Source organism: Zea mays, chromosome 1 (genome assembly GCF_902167145.1).
Source record: "Zea mays cultivar B73 chromosome 1, Zm-B73-REFERENCE-NAM-5.0, whole genome shotgun sequence".
Classification (NCBI taxonomy): Eukaryota; Viridiplantae; Streptophyta; class Magnoliopsida; order Poales; family Poaceae; genus Zea; species Zea mays.
In genome coordinates this window covers 5,047,138-5,071,707 of record NC_050096.1, presented here as the reverse complement: position 1 = coordinate 5,071,707, position 24,570 = coordinate 5,047,138, and the positions used below count along the sequence as shown (strand labels likewise).

Here is a 24,570-nt window from a genome sequence, read left to right as displayed (position 1 = left end):
ACCGTGTGGGGCCGCGCTCCAGGAGCCGAGGAGGTCCTAGAGCCAGAGGGGAAGTTGGTTGTTTTTTAAGCGTTCTTCACTGCCGACCTTCGCTTGTCCGTGCATCGATTTTGTCATTGAAGTGTTGCAACGTTTCGAAGTTCAAATTCACAAGCTCACGCGCGAACGCCATGGGGGCGCTGGCGAAGTTTATGTGGGAAACATGGTTGAGAGCCCTCGGTTGAAGTCTTCGCTAAGAATAGGTTATTGCTGGCGGAAAGATTATACAATTTGGTCGTGCATGTTCACTCCGAGGACCGGAAATACTTGAGGTGAAATGTTAGAAGAAACTTTTAAGATATTGCACGAATAATTTGGTATATTTTTATTATCATTGTTAATTTCTATTGATAAAAAAGTGTGTGCATATATCAAATAAGTAAAATTATATTTATATAGAAGAGGCCCTTATACTGGAGTTCGCTCATGTCTCTAAAATGTCAACTTCGGCGCTGGCCACCTCGGACCCGAAGGGTATGATATCTACACTTCCTCACTCTTTTTCTCTACCTCTCTAGTGTATGAACCATAAATTTTCGATAATTTCAGAAAGAACCTAGACGGATTACTAGAGTACATCCTAAAGTAAGCGAACCTATCAGTATGCACGTCAGAGCCTTGTTTTTTTCCCCGTGTACCGAAATTGGGCACTGCTTTGATAAAAAAAATAAAAATGGGCACTGCAGCAGCAGCAGCAGCAGTAGGACATGACGCTTTGCGGAAAGCCAAGGATTTTTTTTCCCCTAATGCAAAGAAAAAGGCAAGAAAGAACAGGGGACGTGGCACGAATATGGTACGGCAACTAACTGCTTGATGCTGTACTTGGTCCGTTAGACTGTTATACTTGCAGGTTCCTTCATTCACCAGCTAGTTCATTCAGCATGGCTTTGGTTTGCTTGCGATGAGGCCCCAGCCGATGGGAGGTGCACACAGCACACCCAGGATTGTGGAGAAAATAATTAAATTGGGTTGGTGAGAGGCGTCTGTTGAAGGAGTGGGGGGCAGTACAGGTGTCCCTATCGCCTGGTTGGTCCACCTACAGCCATTATCCATCCAAGCTCTCCCCGGCCGGCCTCCAAGTAATCTTTCCTTGTTTTTTTTGGGAGTTCACTCGGTCCTCCTCCTTGCCGGGCTTCGACGCTACTCCATCTGTCCACTCGACCAACGTATCTGGGCCTGTAGCCTCCCTCGGCCCAGAGGCAACCACGGTGTGCTTTTGCAGTGGCAGGTTACTGACAAGACCATCATCATCTGCGTCATCGGCTATCTGCACTGTTCGTTGACAGTCATGTTGTTCCGTAGCTACACAAACACTGAAATCTGGAGAAGGACAAGCTAGGATCACATCTTCAGAGTTGGTGGCCGATGAGAGGCTTGCTCCGGTACTTTCCGTTCTCTTTGGTGGTTGTCGCTGAAGCAAGGAAGGCAACCGATGGGACACTGTTAGTTCCGCGCTGTGCAGCTCTCCATCGCTTCCAAAACCCAAACCCGCAAGTACGATAGAGCTGCCATTAAAACTGTCTTCAATCATAGAGTTGCAACCAAGTGACGATGCAGGGACACACTGCGTCAGCACGTCGTAGCAATGCTGTCGTGCTGAATCCTCTCAAGCCTCAACCACAAGCTGGATACATGCACTTTACAACAAAGGTAGCCAGACAAGGTTCAGCATTGTCTTGGTGTCCATACATCAACAAACAACAACGAACACACGTTTCTCGACTGTCTATTACTTCGAAACAAGCCAGTCGAGGGCAGAACCAGCCCTCCTTTTCAAGACACCAGGAACGAAACCATGGAACAAGTGCTCTCATCTTACACCGTGCCAGCATGAATGAGAAATGGGCGTCACAGGTCAGTAAGCGTTTCGAATAGGTTAACTGCTAGCGCACTAGACACACATACCAGGTCGACGTTTGACCCGCAAAATGGACAAAAAAATAACAACAAAAAAAGGGGGCGTATTCTTATCAGCTGGGAACAATGCCGATGCTTGAGGCCTCCGCTATGCTGCACTCCTGTAACATGCGCGCCGTTGTTGCTCTGATAAATATGTACACTCTCGGCCAAAAGAGCCATGCCCGGATTCGCAAGCCACTTCTTCCATCGGGCTGCGCCGTGGCATCTCAAAAATTCAGCTACCTTGGATGGTTGACGACCTGATGGCATGGTTGTCATGAATGGGATGATGCTGATGATCATCCACATATGCTGCAATTACCTTATGAGCTCAGTTCAAACTACGTTTCTGCGGGTCACCGGATGTAGCTTCTAACAAACGATGTACCCCCGATGCAACTTAGACTATCAGAGCTCTGCAAGACAGAGGATGAACCAGACTTAGGAAGCTAACGTGAGAAGGGTTGCCACATGAGAAGCCAAACAACCATACACAACGAAATCGTGTTTTCCAGGTTGATTTACGCACCTGGGACTTTGGAGAGGGGAACACGTTCCAAAAACGGAGTGTTTCGTCACCGGCACCAGTAACTATGGTCTGTTGATACCAGCAGCAGGAAAGGCAGTAAGAACAGATATGCGCAGGTATACATATTAAACACAACTCAGAAACAGATCGCCAAGACTCACCTGGCCGTCAGGGGAAATAGCTAAATACAATACTCGGTACGTGTGCCCTGTCAAAGTGGCAAGCTGCAGATACCCAAGGGGAGTGGAGTTAACACAGGCAAGTATAGCATGGTCTCAGAACAATAATCTCGCACCACCATACCTTCGACATTGTTGGATATCTCCAAACAATTATCTGGTTCTGGGAGTACCCGTGGGTGCTAACAAGCTCATTCACATTCTTTGACCACGCAAGATTGCAGACCTGTCAAGTCATTTGGCATCCTTAGCATTTGAAAAACCAAACAAGATGTCCGAGCCTACCCCTCCCCCGATTTTATACGAAAATTTGCCTGCCTACACAGTGTCACAGTGGTATGAGAACATCTCAAGCAGAATCCACAGTGAAAGCAAATATGTCTTGGAGTTCTATTCTTCTTTTTGGTTAATTCCCTTTCTGTTTCTATTGTTGATGCATCTTTTTAACGTAATGACAGGAGCCCTGCCTTTCAATTAATAAGAAATAGAATTAATCCAGTTTATATGGGAAACCAGGCCTCAATTTTTTTTTTCATTTTCGCTTTCTTTCCCTTGGTGCTTCGTGTTGTGGGTTTCAGCTCTAGCCTACCCTAACTTGCTTGGGACTAAAAGGCGTTGTTGTGGTTTTCCTCTATTTGGATATTTCAGTGGAACTTCGGCTTCTAACATATATTGGTTAAAAATAACTTGGCATTTTAAACCTCAAGTCCTCGATGCTAAGGAGTTTAGAACATTTCTTCTATTTCTTATATTTACAAATGGACCACTGTGATATACTCTTCAGAAAATGATTGCAATTTTTGTAATGATGAGAAGAGAGATAAACGAGGATTGAAGGTTTTGACACATTGAGAGCTACCTGGCTGCCAGTGTCCACACAGCTCAATGATTGCAACTTTTGTAATGATGAGAAGAGAGATAAACAAGGGTTGCGGGTATTAACAGATTGAAGACTACCTGGCTGCCAGTGTCCACACAACTCAAGTGTGTATTTGTGGTCGTATTCCAGAATCGTATGCATCTATCTGCAGTTCCTCCACCAGATGCAAGCAGGCCGTGGAGATGAGGTGACCAGGCAATAGCTTTGACAGCTGCTGTGTGCTCAGTATACTTCAGTACTGGTTGTACTGAATGTGGATTCCAAACAAAAAGCTGGACAAGGGGGAAATATTAGTATGGGAAAACAGCAATGCGGAATCCTAAGAACAGTGCATTCAAAACTAACAGGAACATATGGACAAGCATCTTACTCCATTGTCATTGCCTCCGGATGCAAGCTGACGATTGTCATAAGACCACTTGAGTCCACAAACCTGGAAGATGTGTGAGATTAGGAAACCATGTGTTACCAGAATAAAAAAAACAGAAGTATCACTAGTCACTAGGATAATGTATATACTTGACACATCATCATAAATTTGATGCAATGATACATATAAAAAAAGGCATATGGAGATGCTCTCAGCCATTGAACTGCAGCCTGGAGTTGAAGACAGACATATTTTCAGTATTGCCCCAGATGGAATGTATTCTGCAAAATCTGCTTATAATGGACTGTTCATGGGTTCAGTTTCCTTTGGACACTTCACAAGGGTTTGGAAAACCTGGGCCCCACCTAAGTGTCGTTTTTTCATTTGGCTTGCTGCCCATAATAGATGCTGGACAGCAAATCGTTTAGCTAAGAAAGGCCTAAACCACCATGAGAAATGTCTGCTTTGTGACCAAGCTGAAGAAACCCTTGATCATCTTCTGGTGGCTTGCTCCTTCTCGAGAGTCTTTTGGTACCAGCTTTTCCGGAAATTTGGCCTTCACTCCCTAGCCCCCCAGCCGGCGGTCACCTCCTTCTTGAATTGGTGAGAGGAGGTTTCAGAGGTGGTCTCAGGTGTCACCAGAAAAGGCCTTAACTCCCTCATTATACTGGGTGCTTGGACTATTTGGATTCATCGAAACAAATGTGTCTTTGATGGATTGTCTCCTTGCCTCACCTATATCCTTGCTTGGGCAGAGAAGGAGAGAATTCGTTGGGAGGCAGCTGGGGCGAAGGCCCTATGTTCTCTGGCTGCTTCTGCAGCTGCTCCCTAGAGTGGTGTGTTGTTAGATGAGTTCTTTTTTGTATGCTATTTTCTGGCCCCCGTGAGGAGGCCTGCTGTTGTTTGGTCTATTTTAGACCTTTTTCCTATCTTCTTAATATATAAAGGGGCGCAGCTCTCCTGCGCGTTTTCGAGAAAAAAAAGGAAACATGGATACATTACCTCAGATTTATGCCCGGTAAGCTTGCTAACATAATCTTCTTGAGCACGGATATCATGGTGGAGGATGCTCTTGTCACGGCTTCCAGAAGAAAGCAAAGAAGAACTCCATGCAAGAGCACCTACACGCATGCGATGGCTTTCCATAGTTCTTATTCTTTTACAACGAGTTGCATCCCAGATCTACATATAAGATAAAATGTAACATGATAATCAGAATTGCAAACCCTCATAAAGTAAAAAAAAACTCTGCATAAGAGCATCTCCAACAACGTGACCTATAAAAATGACTTATAATTTAAAAATAAGTAAATTTTATAGAATTTAGGGCACCAACAAAACACCCCGCTCCAACAGTAAAGCCCCAAATCTAGATAATAGGGCAGCCCACTACGGTGTAGTATATTTGAGGCACTTGAGAGGGTGCCCTATAGTTTTTTGACAAAATTTGTTGAACTGAGGCACTGTTGGAGTGGTTTTTCCTGTGTAGAGCCCTATATTTCAATTTGAGGCACTAGTTTAAGGCATTGTTGGAGATGCTCTAACAATACCAAAGGCTACCAGAATGATCATTTGACTTTTTATATAAATTTGTAAAACAATTCCCTATGAGGTAAAAAACTGGTTCTAAATCAAGAGCAAAACCAGATAAAATTAATTCTTTGAGTTTGAGTGTATAGATGGCTGGCATTTACGATTCCCAAGACTTTCCATAAAAAGTACTCCCTCCGATTTTTTGTATTTGACGTTTCTTAGTGGAAAATTGAACTATTCAGCGTCAATTTAAAAAAATGGAGGTAGTATAAAACTATTAAGGTTTTACACAGAAGGTTTTTGTGCCAACTGAGTACGATGAAGAGGATAGACTACCATAAAGGCATAAACCAATCAATATAGGTAGTAAATGGTACATTGACTGCAACTGAGCTGGCTTTGCAAAATTGTCAAATTTATTCCAAGTGCTGCATACAGCTGTAATTCTTGATACAATGCAGTAAAAGAGGCTTAAATATTATCCAGTACTTGATGGATCGAGGTAAGAATGGGACATAACCTGAACTTTTCCTTGCTTTGTGCCTACAGCTAGGTGAGTGCCGCGCTGCGCCCACCCCACAGAGCAAACATTGTCATCCACCCCCAAATCACAAAGCTTGGTGACCTAGACAAGTATAAACATGTTAGCAATCCACCTCGATATACCTTAAGGATGATCACGGTTGCTTACCTTGCTGCTGCATGCATTCCACAAGTAAACGCAATTGCCCAACCCGACAGCAAGGACGTTATGTGAAGACCAATCGACGAGGTTGAGGTAGAAGTCGTCCTGCAAAGCGGGCGCATCCAGCACCTACAAGCAAGCAACAGAAAGAAACTACAAATTTCGCATTATGTTCGTTAAAAAAACGTCTCTTTCAGCATTTCGGAATGCAATTGGCGAGATGCCAAATCTTTCACGCCGCCCCCAAGAAGCAGCAGAGGCTACCTCAAGAACCAGAACCCAAGAAACCTAAGTCAAGAAACAGAGAAGGCCCAATCAAGAAAGCACCAAACCCAATTCCCCATCTGACCTTGTACGGCGACCTTGGCACCTTCCTTGGTCCCGCGCCCCTGGTGGTGAAAATGCCGGGGAACAGCGCGTCCTCCTCTTGGTCTCCCGAAAAAAGCGCCCTCTTGGCGTTCCGGCGCACCTCCGTCTTGAATCTGAAGATGTTCCCGGTGGCGGGGGTGCCGACAGGCGAGGGCCCCGGGGAGAAGGAGGACGACGACGAGGAGCACGCGGCGGCCGAGGACGCGACGCGGTCGGGCGTGTCGGGGCCGAAGAGCGCGGCGCGGAGGAGCGTGCAGTAGGGCGACGCGGCGGGCTGCGCAGATCCGGACGAGGCCGCGGGGCCGGCGTCGTGCGAGTGCGAGGACGAGGCGGCGGAGGAGGGCGAGGGGGCGAGGTCGAAGAGCGCGAGGTTGGATCCGGTGCGGCTGGGGATGAAGCGGTCGCTGTAGACGGTGCGCGAGGCCGGCGCCGGGGCGGACGCCGCCGCCGACGCGTGCGGCGGCGTGGCGGCGTGGCGGGAGGACGGCGCCGAGGCGAGGCGCGAGTTGGGCGTGGACGCCGGCGTCGGCGGCTTCGAGGACGCCCCCGCCGCGGAGTTCCCCATCGGCGGCGGCGGCGGCGGCGGCGTCGGCGTGAGGTGGTGGTCCATTGGCGGGGCGGGGCGGGGCTCGGCGGATAATGGGGGAATTGGGGATCGGGGAGATTGCGGTGCGAGTGCGACGGGGTGGGTGATGTGTGTAACTACAGCTTGCCTTCGCGCCCCCGCGCTTTTCTCTCTCTCCTCCTCCACCTCTCGCTCTCCTCGGAACTCGGCATTGGGCAGTTATTTCTACTAGTTGCTTTTTTTACTCCATCCACCCTTGCCTTTCTTGTTTATTCCCGGAACAATCCAATCTTTGCTCTGCTTTGTTGCTTTTGTTTTGTGTTTGCCTTATGGTGTATCGCCCCCCTTCCATTTTTTTGTTGTTTCGTTGGTGGAGAATTTATAGGGTTTTTATAATGGTGATCCTAATGATAGCTGCTGCTTGCGTCCACACAGGCTTACACGTGCCTCAGATCTTCTCCTCGCGGCACCAAGTGGTGCCACTGGTACTGACACCGAGCGGTCGCCGCTTCGTCGCATCGCTGGCTGTTGCATTTTCCAAACACATCGAATCGAACAAGGAAGAAAAGCTAAATGCATCTTATCTTATCTTATATTATGAGAGCAGGGCTGGCTTCATATTCTTGTAGTAGATCGCCAATACTTTTTTTATCTTTCCTTAGTTTTCTGTGTTGTTTAGCCTCTCCATATACGGTTGCATTGCATCCCTAGTAGATAAAAAAAAAAAAGAGGATCGAGTCGAGTGGTGAAAAAAAGAAAGTTTGCATAGCAAGCATCGCGGCATGATGGCATCTTCACAGATGGGGAACATATCACGAAACGCGAACGCTAACAAATGTACATATATATAATAATAATTGCGTACAGCTAGTAGGTCGCAGATCTTGACCCTTCCCTCTTTCTCTTTCTCTTTGCTTCAGATCTTGATCGTCGGGGCGCAGCTGCCCAAGCCAAGAGGTGTGAATCGTGATCCCGCCACGCACTCCTCCCAGTCAGTCTTGAGCGGCACGGCACAGCTAGCGCCAAGGGCCCAAGGGAAGGCGCCAGTTGCCAAGACTGTTGGCGCGTGGGCCGGCGGATGGGGAGAACCTGACGCGGGCCCGTCCAGCTAGCTGCCCCGACGCGGGCGCCGCTGTGCAAATGGCGCCACAGCGCGTGCCGGGCGGCACGGACGACGGACAAGAGCTTCCGGAGGCACCGAGGGGCGGCAGACAGCGACGGAGACGGCGAAGGCGACGGGCGACTCACTTGTTATTACATTTACGGCTCGTCACTTGCATTGCAGCAAGGAAGGGACACAACATTCCCCCCGGGTTTCCAGTTTTCACAGGGCACAGGCAGGCACTGCATGCGCAGCGCAGCCTGACAGATCGGGGCCGGGGCATCGGGACGGGCGCTGCGTGGCCTTGGTGTTTGGTGGGGGGAAGTTGCGGAGATCTCACTTGATTCCGCAAGGAAGAGCTGAACATGGGGTTGTACTGCGGCGAGGCAGACCCACCAAGTTCCGATCCATGGGTGAATGGATCGTCGTCCCGGCCGCGTGTGTGTGTGTGCGTGGTGGTGTGGGAGGCATAAATGAGACGTCAGTCACGGGCATCTCGCTTCCTCCTCCCCACATGACCTTGTCAGGAACCTCTACAGCCCTGCCTGCCGGTGGTCGCTGCCGGACATCCATGAGTTTAGAGCCACCGGAAAAGAAAAATGATGGCCCAATCGCGTGCCGCATGTGCGGTTTACATCCACCGCCTAGCACTGTCTGTCCTCTGCTGCCTCGTCCCGTTATTCTCTCGTCTCGTGTATGCAATGCAAGCGAAAGACATACGCAGCAGCACTAGACACCACACCACCACGAGTGACTTGGTGGCGTGTGTTCTCCCGGTTCCGGCCGGCCGTCCCTCGTCCTGCCTGGCCTTCCGAATGGGTCAGCGACGGCAACCAGCGCAGCGCAGCGCAGCGCCAGCGCGTCGCTCGCTCTGTCGCGGGCCACACCGCTCATCAATGACCGCGAGTGAACCCGCTCGTGCTGGACTCCGTCGAACGAAGGGTTGCCGGCCGTGCACTCCAGCATTATGACGTGCCGAGCCGTCGTCGCGCGCCTTTGTCTCTTGCTCAGATCGGCCCAACGCAATGATGCCCAGCAGGTTGGCATCCGCCTGCAGCCGAGCACAGGACAATGAGACTGTCGAGAGCTGCTAACACATAGGACGTCGCCGGCGGCGACCCGCCAAGGTCAGGCCAGGGCTGAGGCCTCCGCTTTGGACCAGATCGCGCTCTCTTGCGGTCCTATAGCTACTGAACTGAAAGCCAAGCCGGTCAGGTAGGAATGGATCCTGCTCTGCTCTGCACTGCTCGCCATCTCTAGATCCAAACGGCGTTTCAATGGAACACCGACCACCCCCACCCTGATCGGTGATCCCAGTCCCATCATATGCTGGGAGCACGCCTTATTCATGGCCTTCCAAATGGACCAGCACAACGTGCTCCAAATTTAACTCCATTGCCATAGGCTCAGAGATGTACTACTATTCAGTAGCGTGTGGCCGAGATCTGATCTACTCGTGCCCGGAAACTAGGGGTTATCTCCGTCACAGACCACCGCATTCTTCCCTTCCTATGGCGATTTCCCCTAATCAAGGAGATATGCACTAGGGTTTAGGAGTTACGGTTAAGATCCAGAGATCTAACAGCAGGATCTTAAGACAGTTTCATGTGCTCCTGACCATTTCAAGAGGAGACACCTGACGGAAACATCCATTCAAGATACAAAACCATGAGACGGGCTGGGATACAGGCTTAACGACAACTCGGTACTCGTTACAGAGGGGTTTACATTTTGCCATATGTTTGGTGCCAAGAACTGGCGTCATGGAACTGATCTCAAAAACCTTGTTTCAAAGCGGCGAAAAAAAAGCTTAAGCCAAAACTGAGGGAGCGAAACCGTCTCACTACAAGCTCACACTGGTACTGCTGGTAGCCACACCGTAAAGCCTAACCGAAACTGAAGGAGCGGAAACCATAACACTACAAGTTCACTGGTACTATAACCGCTGGCGACGGGGCGGCGCTCTTCAGCCCCGGTTGCTGACTGAATACGCCACTTTGACAGGCCTGCCCTGCAGTTTCGACTGGTTCATCGCTATGGCCTTCTCGAGCGACTCGTCGTCTTGAAATTCGACATGGCAGAAGCCACGGGAACCCCCGGTTCTTTTGTCGACGGCAAACCTTACCGATGCAATCTTCGACGGCCCGAAGAAACCTCGCAAGTCGTTTTCGTCCACGTTCCATGAGAGGTTGCCAACATATGCCGAGAGGCAGCCTTCGGACTTCTTGGGGTCGGTTTCGAACTCTGCCTTCCTCTTCTTGTTTGAGGTGGCCGTCACCCTGCACCTTTCAACCCTCATGTATCTGCTGCCACTGCACATCGATATACACTAGAGTAAGTATATCAGTGAAAAATGGTTTTGGAGGGCGTGCAAAGAGAACTCAATGTGCGCATGCTAGCACGCTTACATTTTGAATCCATCAAGCTCAAGAGACTTTATTGCATCTTCTTCTGACTGCAATGATAGAATCAAATGAAAAAACAGATTTGTCAAAAGAAACAGCAGAGATTGCAAAGATCTAGCTTTGCAAGTTTCTCCACCCTTGAGCTCTCTTTACGCTAGATAATAACCGAATTCATGTCCCATGATCAGTAATAAACCATCACAGATGGAAATATGAAAACAGGGGTTCTGGAATTTATAAGCTTTGCAGCCTTCCAATTCAGACATCACATACATAGACCCTTGCTGCATAGAAATTCAAGGACTGCAGTAGATGATCCCTGGATCAGGAACTCAACAGAACCAGACTACACTACTACAGTTTTTAGAGTCAAGGTTACCATTTTATTGAATTAACCGAATCAATCGAACACACCATCTAAAGATTATCCAGCAAGAAATTACCACTTCAGCATCAAGAAGGAAGCAGAACTGCGAGAACTAATGTAATGTAATGTAATGCGATGTGATGCCTACAGAAGGAAGTGTGGTTGCTATGGAGTATGGACCTCGAAGCAGAGGAAGGCAAGGCCGCGGAAGTTGCCGGAGTCCGGGAAGCGAGAGAGCTGCATCGACTGGATGGGCCCGTAGAACTCGAACAGCTTCCGGATGTCCGCCTCGGTGGTCGTGTAGGGCAAGCCGCTCGCCACCACCTTCCCGGGCTCATAGCCTTCCGCCGCCGCAGTCGCCTCTTCCTCCTCCTCCTTCTCCACCTGTACTGCCGCCTCAACTACCCCCGCCGGGTGCTCTTGCTCCGGCTCCACCGACGGCTCCTCATCGGCGGCGGCGGCGGAGATAGGCTGGCCCCACTTGTCCCTCTTCGTCTTCTTCCGCGTCTTTGCCTTGCCGGGGCGGAGCTTGGTACAAGGAGTCTGGTCCTCGGCCGCCATGGCTAAACCCTAGTCCTCTCGGCGGCTCGTCCTTGATTCCTTGCTCCGCAGCCCTCTCTCAGCCCCTGCTCCCCCTAGAGAAATTTGCTATTATGGAGATCCTCACGTGCGGCTTCGACGTTTTGGAGGCGTAGGCGAGGGATTAGCTGATATGAAAAAGCAGGGAATAGACCACTCGCTAAAACGAACAAGAGCACTCTATTACTTGGTAACCTCTTTGATTAAAACCATGGATACTCACGTCGTCTACATCCGTTACCTCTCTACTAGCAGCCGTTGTTCTTTTCTCCTCTTCTCTTCCTTCCTGCGCAACCCTCGACGAGCCCACCTCCGGCCTCGACAGCGCCTCCGCGCTCCACATCGTCGGCGCGCTCCGCGCCATGGCCGAGGCGCGCGAACGCACCGTGCTGCTCAGCATCCACCAGCCGGGAGCGCGCATCGTCAAGATGTTCGACTCCGTCCTCCTGCTAGCCGCCGGGTCCATCCTCCACCATGGCACCGTCGACCAGCTCCGCGCCCTGCTATCACTGGTATGGAAGTCTTCAGATGCGAACAAAGAAGTGCGCAGGGGAGGCCATGAACAGGGACAGCGCGGGTCCGGGCGAACGCAAGGCCGGCAGAGGAAGCCGCCTTGGGCGAGCTGAAGGCCAGGCGCAGGGAGGATCGGCGACGCGCGTGGGAGCTAGAGTCCGAGCTGGGCCAGAGATGCGGCAACAGCGAGGAGCGCGCGCGGCGAGCAGAGCAGGCAGCTGAGAGCAGGCAGGGGCGCTCGGCCATGGGAGAAGCTAGAGCAGGGAGGGGGCGGCGCTGGAGCTCCGGCCAGGGAGCCGAGCAGAGAGAGAGAGGCGAGTGGAGAGAGGAGTGTGGCCTGGCTGGAGACGATAGAACTGCGAGCAGGGGCAAGCTCGCGTGGAAGAAGCCGCTCGGCTGGGCGCGCAGAGCTCCGAGCGGATGAGCTGAGCGACGACGCAGAACTAGAGCAGAGTTCACGCTCCGGCTGCCGGAACTCGTGCGCAGGGAGATGGTCGCCGCGGCCGGCGAGGAGAGCCTGCGCCGCACGGGCCTGCGCGAGCGCGACGGCGCCCGGAGCACGCAGCTCGGGAGGTCGGACCGGTGGCCGTCGTTCATCACCCGGACGTTGTCGTCGCGGGTCCCGTTCTGGTCCGCGTCGAGGAGGGCGCCCGACCTGGAGGCGTCGTCCATTGCAGCGGGGACCACGGGAGGGGCAGCTGCGAGGACCAGGCGTGAGAAGATGGGCGACGCGTCAGACGGCTCGGTGACCCCTGCTAAAGGCAGCGTGCGCGAGGAGAAATAGAAAGAAGGGTAACGGGATGTAGACGACGTGAGTATTACTAGTTTAATCATAAACGTTACCAAGTAATAGAGCGTTCTTGTTCGTTTTGGCGAGTGGTCTATTCTCTGTTTTTCCATATCAGCTAATCCCTCTCCTACGCCTCTAAATCGTCGAAGCCGCACCTGAAGACTTCCATAATAGCAAATTTCTCCTCCCCCTACGGCTCCGACAGAACGACAGCTCGGCCCATTCGCGGTAGCCGGCCCAGCTCCAGAATCTCTGACCCAGAATGGAACAAGAAATCCCTCAACACTTATGTAAAGATTGTTCCTTCCAAAGGAGACTTGGGCAATTATACAAAACTGCTGTGGTATTCCCCATATTCAGAGTATACACCAAAATAGGCCCATTCAGGCAGTCACAGGTCTGTTTGGTTCAACATTTTTCTAACAGTTTTTTCTAACACTTATGTATAACGATTGTTACGCGGGAGAAAAATAAATATATACATAAGATTCAAGATCTAGAAAATAATCGATTCCTACTATTACAACAACTCGGTCGATTTTATGTTCATGTTATTCTTTATGGTTTTAATAAAATCGAATTTTATAGAAATGGACTGAAAAACTGATTGTTTGGCGGTCCGCAGCATCTTTTGGTTCCAGAAGTTGAAAAAAGCTGAAACAAACAGGAACTTTGACTGCCTGTTATAATCTATGGTGGCACATCTGGAAGGGGCGCAATAGAAGAATCCGTCTTACAGTTTATCATGCCGTGGTAAAACAGTCCCCCCCCCCCACCCCCCACCCACCCCCAGTTTACCATGCCTTTGTTCGTCGCACTGAAAGCTTGACCATTATTTTCATGCAAGTGATTCAAAGCTGACAGAGCACTCTACACATGAGCATAAGACACTTGAGTAAGGATGCTTCGTAATTTTTCTTCAAGGTTTTGTTGTTACAAAAAAAAAAAACTATAAAACTCAAACCAAACAGTTCTGTCTATTCGTCTCAGAATCTCTCAGTTGACTACCGAGCACTTTGAGTTGAGCTGCATTAAATTTTCTTCACTTTTCTTGGTTCATAATCAAAGTACTGGTCATCAATCATCATAAGAACAGCATGCAGAACACATTCAGCTAATCGCCTTGCAGCAGCTCGATCGCTTCCTCCTGTCCGCCTGGAAGTGGAAGGCCACAAACCACAGCCATGGTGTCTCTCTGCGCATCCACCACCACCATCTATGCCTTCCTAGTCATACTCTTCATCCACTCTGGCCACTCTCCAACCGCTGCATTCTACCTCCCGGGCAGTTATCCTCAGCGGTACCGGCCCGGCGACACCTTTGCCGCAAAGGTGAACTCCCTGACCTCGCCGTCCTCCAAGCTCCCCTACCCCTACTACTCCCTTCCCTTCTGCGCCCCGCAACACGGCGTCCGGCACGCCGCCGAGAGCCTTGGCGAGCTCCTCCTCGGCGACCGCATCGAGACGTCGCCATACCGCTTTTCCATGCTCAACAACACCGCATCGCCCTTGTTCCTCTGCCGCACCGACCCCCTGTCCCCCGGCACCGCCGAGCTCATCAAGTCCCGCATCGATGACGCCTATCAGGTTAACATCCTCCTCGACACCCTCCCTGTGATGCGCTACGTGAAGAACCCTGTCGCGCCCGACGTGCTCCTCCGGTCCACCGGCTTCCCGGTCGGCGTTCGCGCCGACGACGGCGAGTACTACGTGTACAACCACATAAAGCTCACCGTGCTGGTGAACAAGCAGAACACCACCACCAGGGTGGAGACCTTGATGGCGACCGCCGACGGGGCCGATCTGATCAGCTTCACCGGCGGCAAGGAGGGCTGCGGCTACACGGTCGTCGGGTTCGAGGTCGTCCCGTGCAGCGTGGAGTACGACGCGGCGGCTGTCAAGAACAAGACCATGTACGACGAGATCACGTCGAAGGCGGCCACCGGCTGCGACCCGTCGGTGGTGAGCATGCGTGTGCAGGACAACAGTCCGCTGGTCTACTCCTACGAGGTGGCCTTCATTGAGAGCAGCGTCGAGTGGCCGTCGCGCTGGGACGCGTACCTCGAGATGGGCGGTGCCAAGGTGCACTGGTTCTCCATCCTCAACTCCATGGTGGTGGTCTCGTTCCTGGCCGCGATCGTGCTCGTCATCCTGCTGCGCACCGTGCGGCGCGACCTCGCGCAGTACGAGGAGCTCGGCGGCAGCGAGTCGGGGGCGCACGCGGACGAGCTAGCCGGGTGGAAGCTCGTGGCCGGCGACGTGTTCCGGGAGCCCAGCCACCCGGTGCTCCTCTGCGTTCTCGTCGGCGATGGCGTGCGCATCCTGGGTATGGGCGTGGTCACCATCGTCTTCGCCGCGCTCGGGTTCATGTCGCCCGCGTGCCGCGGCGCGCTGGTCACCGGCATGCTGTGCTTGTACCTCGTCCTGGGCGTGGCCGCCGGGTACACGTCCGTGGGCGTCTGGAAGACGGTCCGGCAGGGCGAAGCCGCCGGGTGGAAGTCCGTGGCGTGGCGCGCGTCGTTCGCCTTCCCGGGCGTCGGGTTCACCGTGTTCACCGTGCTAAACTGCGTGCTATGGTACAACGGAAGCACCGGAGCCGTGCCGCTCCTCTTGTTCGTCGTCATCCTCCTCCTGTGGTTTTTCGTCTCCGTGCCCCTCACCCTTGCCGGCGGCCTCCTCGCCTCCCGCGGTCGCCACATCGAGTTTCCTGTCAGGGCCAACAAGATCGCCCGCCAGGTAATTAAATCGGCGTTCTTTCTTGTTCATTCGAAAAGCATGTTACTGCTGACATTGCCACAATTAAACACATGCATGGGTGGCAGGTGCCGGCGGCACAGTGCTCGCCGTGGGTGTTCGTGGCGGTGGCCGGGACCCTGCCGTTCGGGACGCTGTTCATCGAGCTCTTCTTCATCATGTCGAGCCTGTGGCTGGGCCGCGTCTACTACGTGTTCGGGTTCCTGCTGGTGGTGCTGGCGCTGCTGGTGACGGTTTGCGCCGAGGTGTCGGTGGTGCTCACGTACATGGGCCTGTGCGTGGAGGACTGGCGGTGGTGGTGGCGCGCCTTCTTCGCATCCGGCTCCGTCGCGCTCTACACCCTGGGCTACGCCGTCTACTACCTGGTGTTCGAGCTGCACAGCCTCGCCGGCCCCGTTTCTGCCGCGCTCTACGTAGGCTACTCTTTGCTCATGGCTCTCGCCGTCATGCTCGCCACCGGCGCTGTGGGACTCGGCGCGTCCTTCTGCTTCGTGCACTACCTCTTCTCCACCGTCAAGCTGGACTGATTCATCGTGTCGTGCGCGCGACGGTACGAGATGGTGACCGGACGTGTCACGTTTCGTGCTTCTTCTATTTTCTTGAATAAGTTTCTTCTTCTTCTAAACAATACGTGTGATAAATAATGACGGTACGAGAGTTGATTTTTTTTTGAATGGCCACAATGTGAAGATAACATTTTTTTGGCGATCAACAATGAATTGATTTTTGGCTGCAAACTAGCCATCTTCTACTTCGTCGCTGGCATTAGATTGTTGAAACTGTACATTCAAACCAGGTCATCAAACTTTGGTTACTTTTTTTTTAATAAGTATTAGGCTACGGCCTATCAGTTTGACCTCGCCTTGCTTAAGATCTCATGTTACGTATTGGGCATCAAAGTCCACGACTTTGCTTGATCCATCCTGCAACTCTGACCCTTTTCGTAAAACAGAGACATCTCATTGTTCCTTTTGATGCGAGAAAGATAGCTTATGTTTTATTTTCAACTCGCTCAAAGAAACAAGAGAACAGTGCGGCTGTTTGACGGACGGATATTTTTCATTCAAAATCTCTCAAGAAATTGTATATTTTGAATGAGTCATACAATAGAAAAGAAAGACGCAAGCGACCAAGTACGCGAGCTTGCATGAACATTCCATTCACGCGGGAAGCATGCACATACTATGATGAGGTTTAAAATAATCATGATGTTAAAGGTGGAGAAGGTAAATTGGGCTAATTTATTTTTTATAATTTAAACTATCAGATAGTCTATTTTATCCCGCGCAACAGTATATTGCAATCTCATGATCCACACAAGGATCAAGCGTTCTCCATGGATTGATTCTTCGTTACTTGGCACCAGTGGCGGAGAACCCATTATGACCAACTATGGCTAGAGTCATACCTAAAAATCTTATTTGGTGTAGTGGTAAGTTCATACTGTTTGCATTCAACAAGTTTCAGGTTTGAGTCCTACATATTGCATCATGTTTTTCTCTTTTTTTTTGCCCTTTTTCAGTCATACCTCATTATTATTTTGTCCTCCGCCACTGCTTGGCACGATGAATCACCCATAATCATTTAGACCATAAGTTGGGCCATGCATAATCTCTACCAGGTGATCATCAAACTTTTAATCACCATCAAACTATATAGATGATACTGATCACCAAATAATATAGTTAGACCCATCCCTAATGATATGGCAACCCCCCATATATGGTGCTACATTCAAAATCCACTCCTGATGACATCATGGTGCTAACACTTTGGATAAAACTCTCATACATCACACAAAGTGATGTACAACATTGTAGTATGATATGTGCACTATTTCCATGACATAAGAAATAGGCATACTCAAGACTAGTATTCGATATGTACCATCATTCCTATAACCATGCTTAAGCATGTCAGTGTACCAAAAAGTATTATGAAGTATAAACTGCTACAATGGTTACCAACTATGTCATACCTATGGCATGGGCCTATTACCTGTCGATAAAACTATTAATACTTGTCTCTACAACATATCATATCTGTCACTGTAACAAGACATCCTTAACATCATGGCACACCACGCCACTGTGTATGACTCCACGACCATGAAAAGAATGAAGTTATTGAGTCTTTGTTGAGCGAGACCCATAGTCTAGTCAACATGTAACCCTCTCTCCTCCCTTGGTCTATAAAATAGAGGATTAGAGTAGCGTAAAGGGGATTCTAAACTATGGATAATTCAGAACCGAGGCTAATCTTACCAACTCCTAATGGCAGGCATAAAGGTGATTTAGGGACCATTAGCCTAAAACTCTCACTAAGCAATAACCATACAAGAGGGGAGAGCTAGGTGGTCATGCTCCTCAATCGATACTTGAGCTTGTAATCTTCTTCACTTTTGTGCTCATTAATCTGTCATACACAAGAGGACATATGTTATTAAATGCTTCACATCCCAAACCTCTCTAAAACTGTCCTCATGTAGTACTAGGATGCTCCTAGGTTTACCGTACATCTAGTATATGCCCCTGCTCCTCTTCTTAATATAATGGCGTGCAGTTCTCCTACGTTTTTCGAGAAAAAAGTCTATGCCCCTACTCCTCTTCTTAATATAATGGCTTCCAGTTTTCCTGCGTTTTTCGAGAAAAAAGTCTATGCCCCTGCTCTATCTATAATATTCCCTACTCTATCTGTAACATTTTCATCTTTTGGGTATATTCGATACCCCAATGTCGTAGCACGATGACACAGAGTTAGGGAGGAGTTAAGTCCATAATGCCACGCAATGTGGACTTTGGCAAGGGTAAAATAAACTTCATCTATGCATTAATGAATCCTTTTGGCATCATTTAATTTGTATCATTTAGCATCCTATGATATTTTCTTTGTATATCCTAGCAAGTAACTTGCATTTAACTTTTGGTATTTATTATTTGTTTCAATTAGCCATGTTGTCGTGAATCACCAAAATAAAGATTATAATGAAAATGTGCTAGTGCCCATTTATGGTAAGGATTTAATGTTTGATGATCAACATAGTCATTCTGACTGATCTTGTGCAAAGTCATCAAACCGTCCAAGATGTACTCTGATGGTCACTAGAAATGTTCTAGAGAGGAAAACATGACATCATACTAGTCCAACAACCCGCATCAGACTACGCTATAAAAGCATGCCATAACAGTCAGTAATGGCTAGTGTTGACATGCTAGCCATTAAGAGACCTCAACCTCTAACACATTGGCCTAAGGACCAAAGCGTCAAACTGTCCTACAATGTGTAAAGAGGATATCGACGATGCAACAACTACACTTCTCTATGGGAGCTATAAATAGGACCCCAGCAGACCATTCGACTTATGTGGAAGCTGATAACTATATCTAGTGAGTTGATACTCATTCATATTAGCTCAAGACAACCAAGTTTTCAAAGAATCACCGATCGGTGATTAGCATAGCAAAATGCTTAGATTAGTTAGACCATTGCTTATAGTGCTTGCTCTAGGTTTAGGTCTATTGTTTAGTATGGTTTGCATACCTTAAATCATTTAGTGCTTGCACACACCATTGAAGTTGTACTCATATGGGCTTGTAGTCTTGCAAGACCACACTAATCGCATTTTTATGTGGCTGCTATTGTATACTAAAGAGAACAACACATGTTGGTATTTCAGCTGAAAACTCAATAGTGAAGATAGAAGGAGCAATTTGAGAGAGAGAGAGAGAGCCTATTTTAAAGACCTACTTGTGCATGAGGAAGGTTCGGGACTATGTACGGAGTTATCCAACCAAGAGGTTGATCCTCGCGTGGCCATCCTTGCGATGGGCTTCAACGAGGACTAGGTAAATATACTAAAGTCTTCAATGAGAATTTGTATCTCTGTCGCTTTTTAGGTTCCGTGTTTATTTTTTATCTTGGTTATATGCTTTACCTTTTCAGCTTAGTTGATATGCTAGTTAATAGGTTTAAAAATTAGGTTGCATATCTCTTTGTGGTAGAGATAACAACATACTTAACAACATACATATCTCACTTGTCATTCTTGGGCTTCTTGCGCTTATTTGTTTTCTCTGGGTGGGGCTTGGCACAAGGAGTCTGGTCCTTGTGATGCAGCTGGTCTTGGCTCGCTCAGCAAGACAAGCTCTACCAGCATGGGTGTGCCAATTTGGCTCTCCTCCGCCAGCAAACAAAATCTTAATAGCACAAATTCAGACATAACCTTATCAGAAAATCAAACACTAGTTCTACCTTGATTTCTGTGCGAGCAAGGCAAGGCAAAGCCTGTCCAGAGAACCAAAAGTGCCCTATGTTGGTTTTGGTGTTGATGCCTCCTTTAAACGCAGGAAAAAACTAGGCACGGACAAAGTGACAAGGCAGTGAAAAATTCTTTGCAATTTCTGCTAGTATACTATATAAACGGATAAATTACCGGCACACTAGTACTTGTCAGATGCACTACGGAACATCTCAGTTCACCATGGCTGCTGTTTGTCCGTTGCGAAAGCTTGACACTGAATCTTCAGGCAAGTGTTGCTATACTCAAGGTCAAAGTTGCACATCAACCAAGAAATGAAGCTAACAATGCACTCTACTCATGCCAATGTTTAAGCATGTTCAAGTAGGCTACATAATACAGCTCATCTGAAGCAAGCAACAGCATCGATATCGTTATAATCATGTGCATTGGCGTTAGGAATGACTGTTGAATCAAAAACCACAGGCTACCTTCCCTTCATATCTGTCAAAGTACAGAACCAGGAGTGCCCTCAGCTGAAACGTCATGGGCGTTTCTTCCCATATTTAGATTTGTCAGACAACACACAGCAATTCTTGATAACAAGACACAGCAAGGTTTTGACATCATCCCGCAAAACACACACTCCAAACAGTTAATAAGGCTGTTAAAAGACACACAGTCCACAATGGCGATAGTTACTTCTCCAAGCACCATGTTACATTTGGTCTTTCATTCAAGACACTAGCAACAACTATGCGGATGTGCAGCATGGATCCCCCTAGTAGGGCGAAGCTCTCAGACCAATGCAGGATACTGCTTCGCCTGCAGTCTAACGCGCCTCTTGTATTCTGTGGGATCCTGCAAAGCCAAATAAAGTGTTATAGACATGATTGGCTATCTGAACTTCAACAGGGGTAACGTTTTGAGCAAACAATGCCTTTGTTGTTGTCCATCACTTTTGACTAACCTGGATAAAAAGGTGATATCCGTCTGTTTGAGCAGGGTCAGCAGGATTTGGCTGATCTAGCAAGTCCTGGATCCCGACGAGAATCTGCTTAACAGTAATAGCTGGTCTCCAACCCTGACCGCAAAAAAAAAAATGCAACACTAAGGCCATGAAATCTGTACAACATCACACGGGACTACAGAATGATTGCAATGCTTACACTGTCCTCATTAAGAATCGAAAGGCAGACTGTTCCAGAAGGATACACATTTGGGTGGAAGAAACCCTGAGGGAACTTGCACTTGGGAGGCTTGCTAGGGTAATCCTCACTAAAATGAAGGGTGAGAGGGAAATATCCACCTTCCCAGTCAGTCTGCAAAAGAAATAAAGACGGGAATATGTTAAAAGTTCAAACTGCGTTATTAGTTTTATTACAGACAGCTTCGATAAACATAAGCATGGCAATAGTATGCAAACAACTGTTAACTGAAGTTAGTGAAAACTCCTAGCCTTGCACGAATTCAACGATATAACCTGAAACAAAGAATTAAAAAACATCCAGTACAGAGAACAAGTAAATCAAACAATTTACTTGATCAAAAGAAAAGAAACCTATTCTGACCTAGTTGTACCTCCATTGCAATCACTTTAATGACTGTAGAAACTAGAAAGAGCAAATTGGACAAAATTGAATTTGCTATGACCAGATTTCAGGTCTCATTACAAGCTGGCTGGCAGGCAGGACTCACTAATTTAGTAGGATTACAATGAATATATCAAGAAATACCATATACACACTAGGATGCCCTTGCTGGACTAAAAGACACCATGTTACTTAGGTTTTTCATAAAGATCAGTAAACCTAGACTAAGAGTAAGAGGGCTCCCCCACAATTGAAAATTCTAGGTGCCATTTTGTAAGCATCCGAAGACAAAGAACAAATGCTATCATCATTTACAGCATAAAGCCTACCGGGCTACCTCAAACTTCTCCATGACTTTCTTAAGATGCATCTTAAACCAAATTATAACTTTTTCTATTGGGATTTAGCCTTCTGTGCATTTTTCCTGAACATGTCAGTTTTACAGAAATAAAGATGACTGCACAGATTAAATATGAAACAAATGAACACAAGAATATTCAAAGAAACCGCGCGTGTTTAGTTGAACAACTTAAATTATGTCCCATTTAACTAACAAAGCGCATCCTAATCGACTGGTATGAAGTTCTAGTTAACAAAATGAACAATTCATGTGAAGCATCTAGACAACTCATCCACAAATTTGTTTAGGCAGGACAAGCATACAAATTGATCCATACTGTAGCTAGGTGTTAGCAGTACACCCACCCACGATAAAAAAAAAAACACCTTTTTGTCATAGTGAGAAAGGAAATGAAAGCTCAATTCAGGCCATGGAAGTGGGGGAACTACATGGTAACTTTAACAAAAGGATAAAAAAATGCATCTGCTCTGGCACTTGCCAACAACAGCGTCATAGAACCAATACAATATGGTGAACACAATGTAGCTACCCTCAAAATTAATTTAACAGCATCAGGTTATGACACACAAAGTCCACTGAAGCTATGTGCTAATGCCCCAATCGTCCCGATCAATCTCCAAAACTCATGGCACACAAGGAATGAACTGAAAACAGCACGGCACATACTTGATGCAACTACATATACACAGGACTTGTTCACCATACAAGGGATCTGATAAAAACAGTGGGCAGCTGCAGGGGCAGGCACTGACCCGCCCCGATCCAGCACCGGTTGCTCTAAACATAGCTAGGGTTCAGGTCGCTTACCCCTTGCTTGCCGGGGATGGTGCACTGCCAGATCATCAGGTTCACCGTCCCGTCGGGCAGCGACTCCGGCTTCGCGACGAAACCCTGCGCACAACAGCAAAATAGAACAGATCAGACACCCCGGCCACCTGGCGACGCTGCGAGAGCAAAGAAGAATCAGGGGGGGAGGTGGGAATTGAGGGGCGCGTACGTGCGGGTGGTTCTTGCGCCAGGCCTTGCGCTCCTCGGCGAGGCGGCCGCGGGCGATTCCCCCAGACATGGCGGCGGCGGCGGCGGCGGCGGCGGCGGCGGCGACTCTTCCTCCTCTACTCGCCCCCGCTGGGGAGTTTGGGGACTGGTCTTTCTAGTTTCTACGCTGCTGCGCGAATTGTGTGCCGCTTCGCCCGTTCTAATTCCTTGCCTTTTTCGTGTTTCTTCCCCCGTATTTTCAGCGGCCTTCCCTGGCGAGTGGGCTCCAGTAGGGCGGTCGCTTGCGAGGCCTGCGTGTCAGGGAAGCGAAGCGGGTGGAGCTCGCGACGGGGGCAGGCGAGGCGTGAGTGTCCCTATCGTGCTATCACACTGCGGGGTGGGGCGCGGGTATCACGTTCCTTCCTTGCTTGGAGTGGACAGTGGAGAGGCTAAGGTTGGGCCCACCACGCAGAGACGGTTAGGGCGATCCCGTTTTTCTTTTTTTTCTTCTTTTTGCTGTTGCTCGTAGTCGGTCCGGTCGGAGCATCTGATTCCGGAGCCGGGGCCGGTGACGGTGTGCTCCAGCTGTGGCGAGCGGGGCCGGCGGGCGATGCGCCGCAAGAGTCCGTCCACGGTTACGCCATTTTTTACTGCTTTGGGATCTGCATGTGGCCCAACGGCCCAGGATGGACATGGACGTGGACCCATGGAACCGAATCGATAGCAGCCTCCTCTGCAGAATAACTCGTGGAGGAGAAGACGAACTTGGGCATGAATTGCTGCCGCTTGAGATTCTTCTTTTCTTCGCCCCTTGGGAGATTTCATGGCAAAAATGTCGTTTCTCTGCCCTCTTTGAGATTCTAGTGCGGCATATAAGCAGGGTTCACCATCTCATTTCGAATTCATCTTCCGCGAAAACGAAAAAAACACCTAAATTTTGCCGGATTTCGTAAATACTGAGTGGTTTATCTTTTACGCCTTTATTGCATTGTCTTTTGATATTTTACACTTGTGACGTCAACATATGTGTGAGAAATGGATTATAGCACACATATGCTATATGCATTCGGTTTTGCCCTTAAAACCAGGTATGACAACAATGTAATCAGATAATCTATCCTCTTGGTGCACCCAACCCTCCTTTTGTAGTACATGGAGGGGCAGTGGTTACAGGAAAAGTATTTGGCCCAATCATCAGAATGGATAGTAATTCGACCTAGTCAAGTCTATCCCAAATTATCAGGTAGTCTATCTCTATCTTTACATACATGTCACCACCCTTATGATCTGGTTTATGTCATATTTACACATATATCGATCTTATTCTCCTATCGTATCCATCCCCTTGAGAATTACTTGCTGGTGGAGAAACTCATTGACACGTGGGCTGAGTCCCTGGATATCATAGCCAAGCCCATGAGCCCCACTTGTTATGGTTTTCTTTGCTTGGATCGGTCTTAGATACCACTGGTGTGTGTGTATCTTTAACATTTTGAATTATATTTTTTGAGGTGGTCTAATGTATGGCAGTATCGTAGTTCTGTGTACAAGTGTGATATGTGCATGCTACAAACTGTTACTTTTAGTTATTCCCTCGAGTCTTCAAATAATTGATGTTTAAGGTTTTTTCACTTTGGATGATAGTATACACCTGATCTAGATGGTCCCACATATGAAAGGGAATCGTGAGATTTGATCCCACGAGCTAGCCATTTGAATGCTTGCGGCTAGCATTGGAATTGGAACCAACTAGGCAAACATCATTTTATATTTCGTATATGATCTGAGCCTATTTATTAGGGGTACTATAGAAAAGAACAACTTTATTTAATAACTCATTGGTATATG

At 48.7% G+C, this 24,570-nt stretch overlaps 4 protein-coding genes across 4 annotated transcripts; 1 reads left to right on the top strand and 3 right to left on the bottom strand.

The window, feature by feature from the left end:
• Positions 1-1,654: 1,654 nt before the first annotated feature.
• LOC103631177 (protein FIZZY-RELATED 2) lies at positions 1,655-7,393 on the bottom strand. The gene is made up of 10 exons (XM_008652154.4): positions 6,464-7,393; positions 6,121-6,243; positions 5,950-6,054; positions 4,899-5,078; positions 3,897-3,959; positions 3,604-3,798; positions 2,771-2,872; positions 2,629-2,691; positions 2,468-2,536; positions 1,655-2,354 (listed from the first exon to the last, which is right to left on the bottom strand). Exons 1-10 carry the CDS (start codon positions 7,091-7,093, stop codon positions 2,295-2,297), a joined length of 1,590 nt encoding a protein of 529 aa, XP_008650376.1. The 5' UTR covers positions 7,094-7,393; the 3' UTR covers positions 1,655-2,294.
• Positions 7,394-9,756: 2,363 nt separating this feature from the next.
• On the bottom strand, positions 9,757-11,575 carry LOC100284869 (RNA binding protein). The gene is given in 3 exon segments (NM_001157764.1): positions 9,757-10,462; positions 10,559-10,605; positions 11,103-11,575. Coding segments are annotated over 3 exon segments (774 nt in total). The 5' UTR covers positions 11,484-11,575; the 3' UTR covers positions 9,757-10,116.
• A 2,223-nt stretch (positions 11,576-13,798) lies between these two features.
• Positions 13,799-16,308, top strand: LOC103631168 (transmembrane 9 superfamily member 11). The gene is made up of 2 exons (XM_008652148.3): positions 13,799-15,539; positions 15,626-16,308. Exons 1-2 carry the CDS (start codon positions 13,989-13,991, stop codon positions 16,082-16,084), a joined length of 2,010 nt encoding a protein of 669 aa, XP_008650370.1. The 5' UTR covers positions 13,799-13,988; the 3' UTR covers positions 16,085-16,308.
• Positions 16,309-20,262: 3,954 nt separating this feature from the next.
• Positions 20,263-23,147, bottom strand: LOC100283731 (SUMO-conjugating enzyme SCE1). The gene is made up of 5 exons (XM_008652142.3): positions 22,745-23,147; positions 22,555-22,638; positions 20,964-21,116; positions 20,765-20,878; positions 20,263-20,655 (listed from the first exon to the last, which is right to left on the bottom strand). The coding sequence occupies exons 1-5, from the start codon at positions 22,811-22,813 to the stop codon at positions 20,593-20,595; spliced, it is 483 nt and encodes a 160-aa protein (XP_008650364.1). The 5' UTR covers positions 22,814-23,147; the 3' UTR covers positions 20,263-20,592.
• Between the last annotated feature and the right edge of the window lie 1,423 nt (positions 23,148-24,570).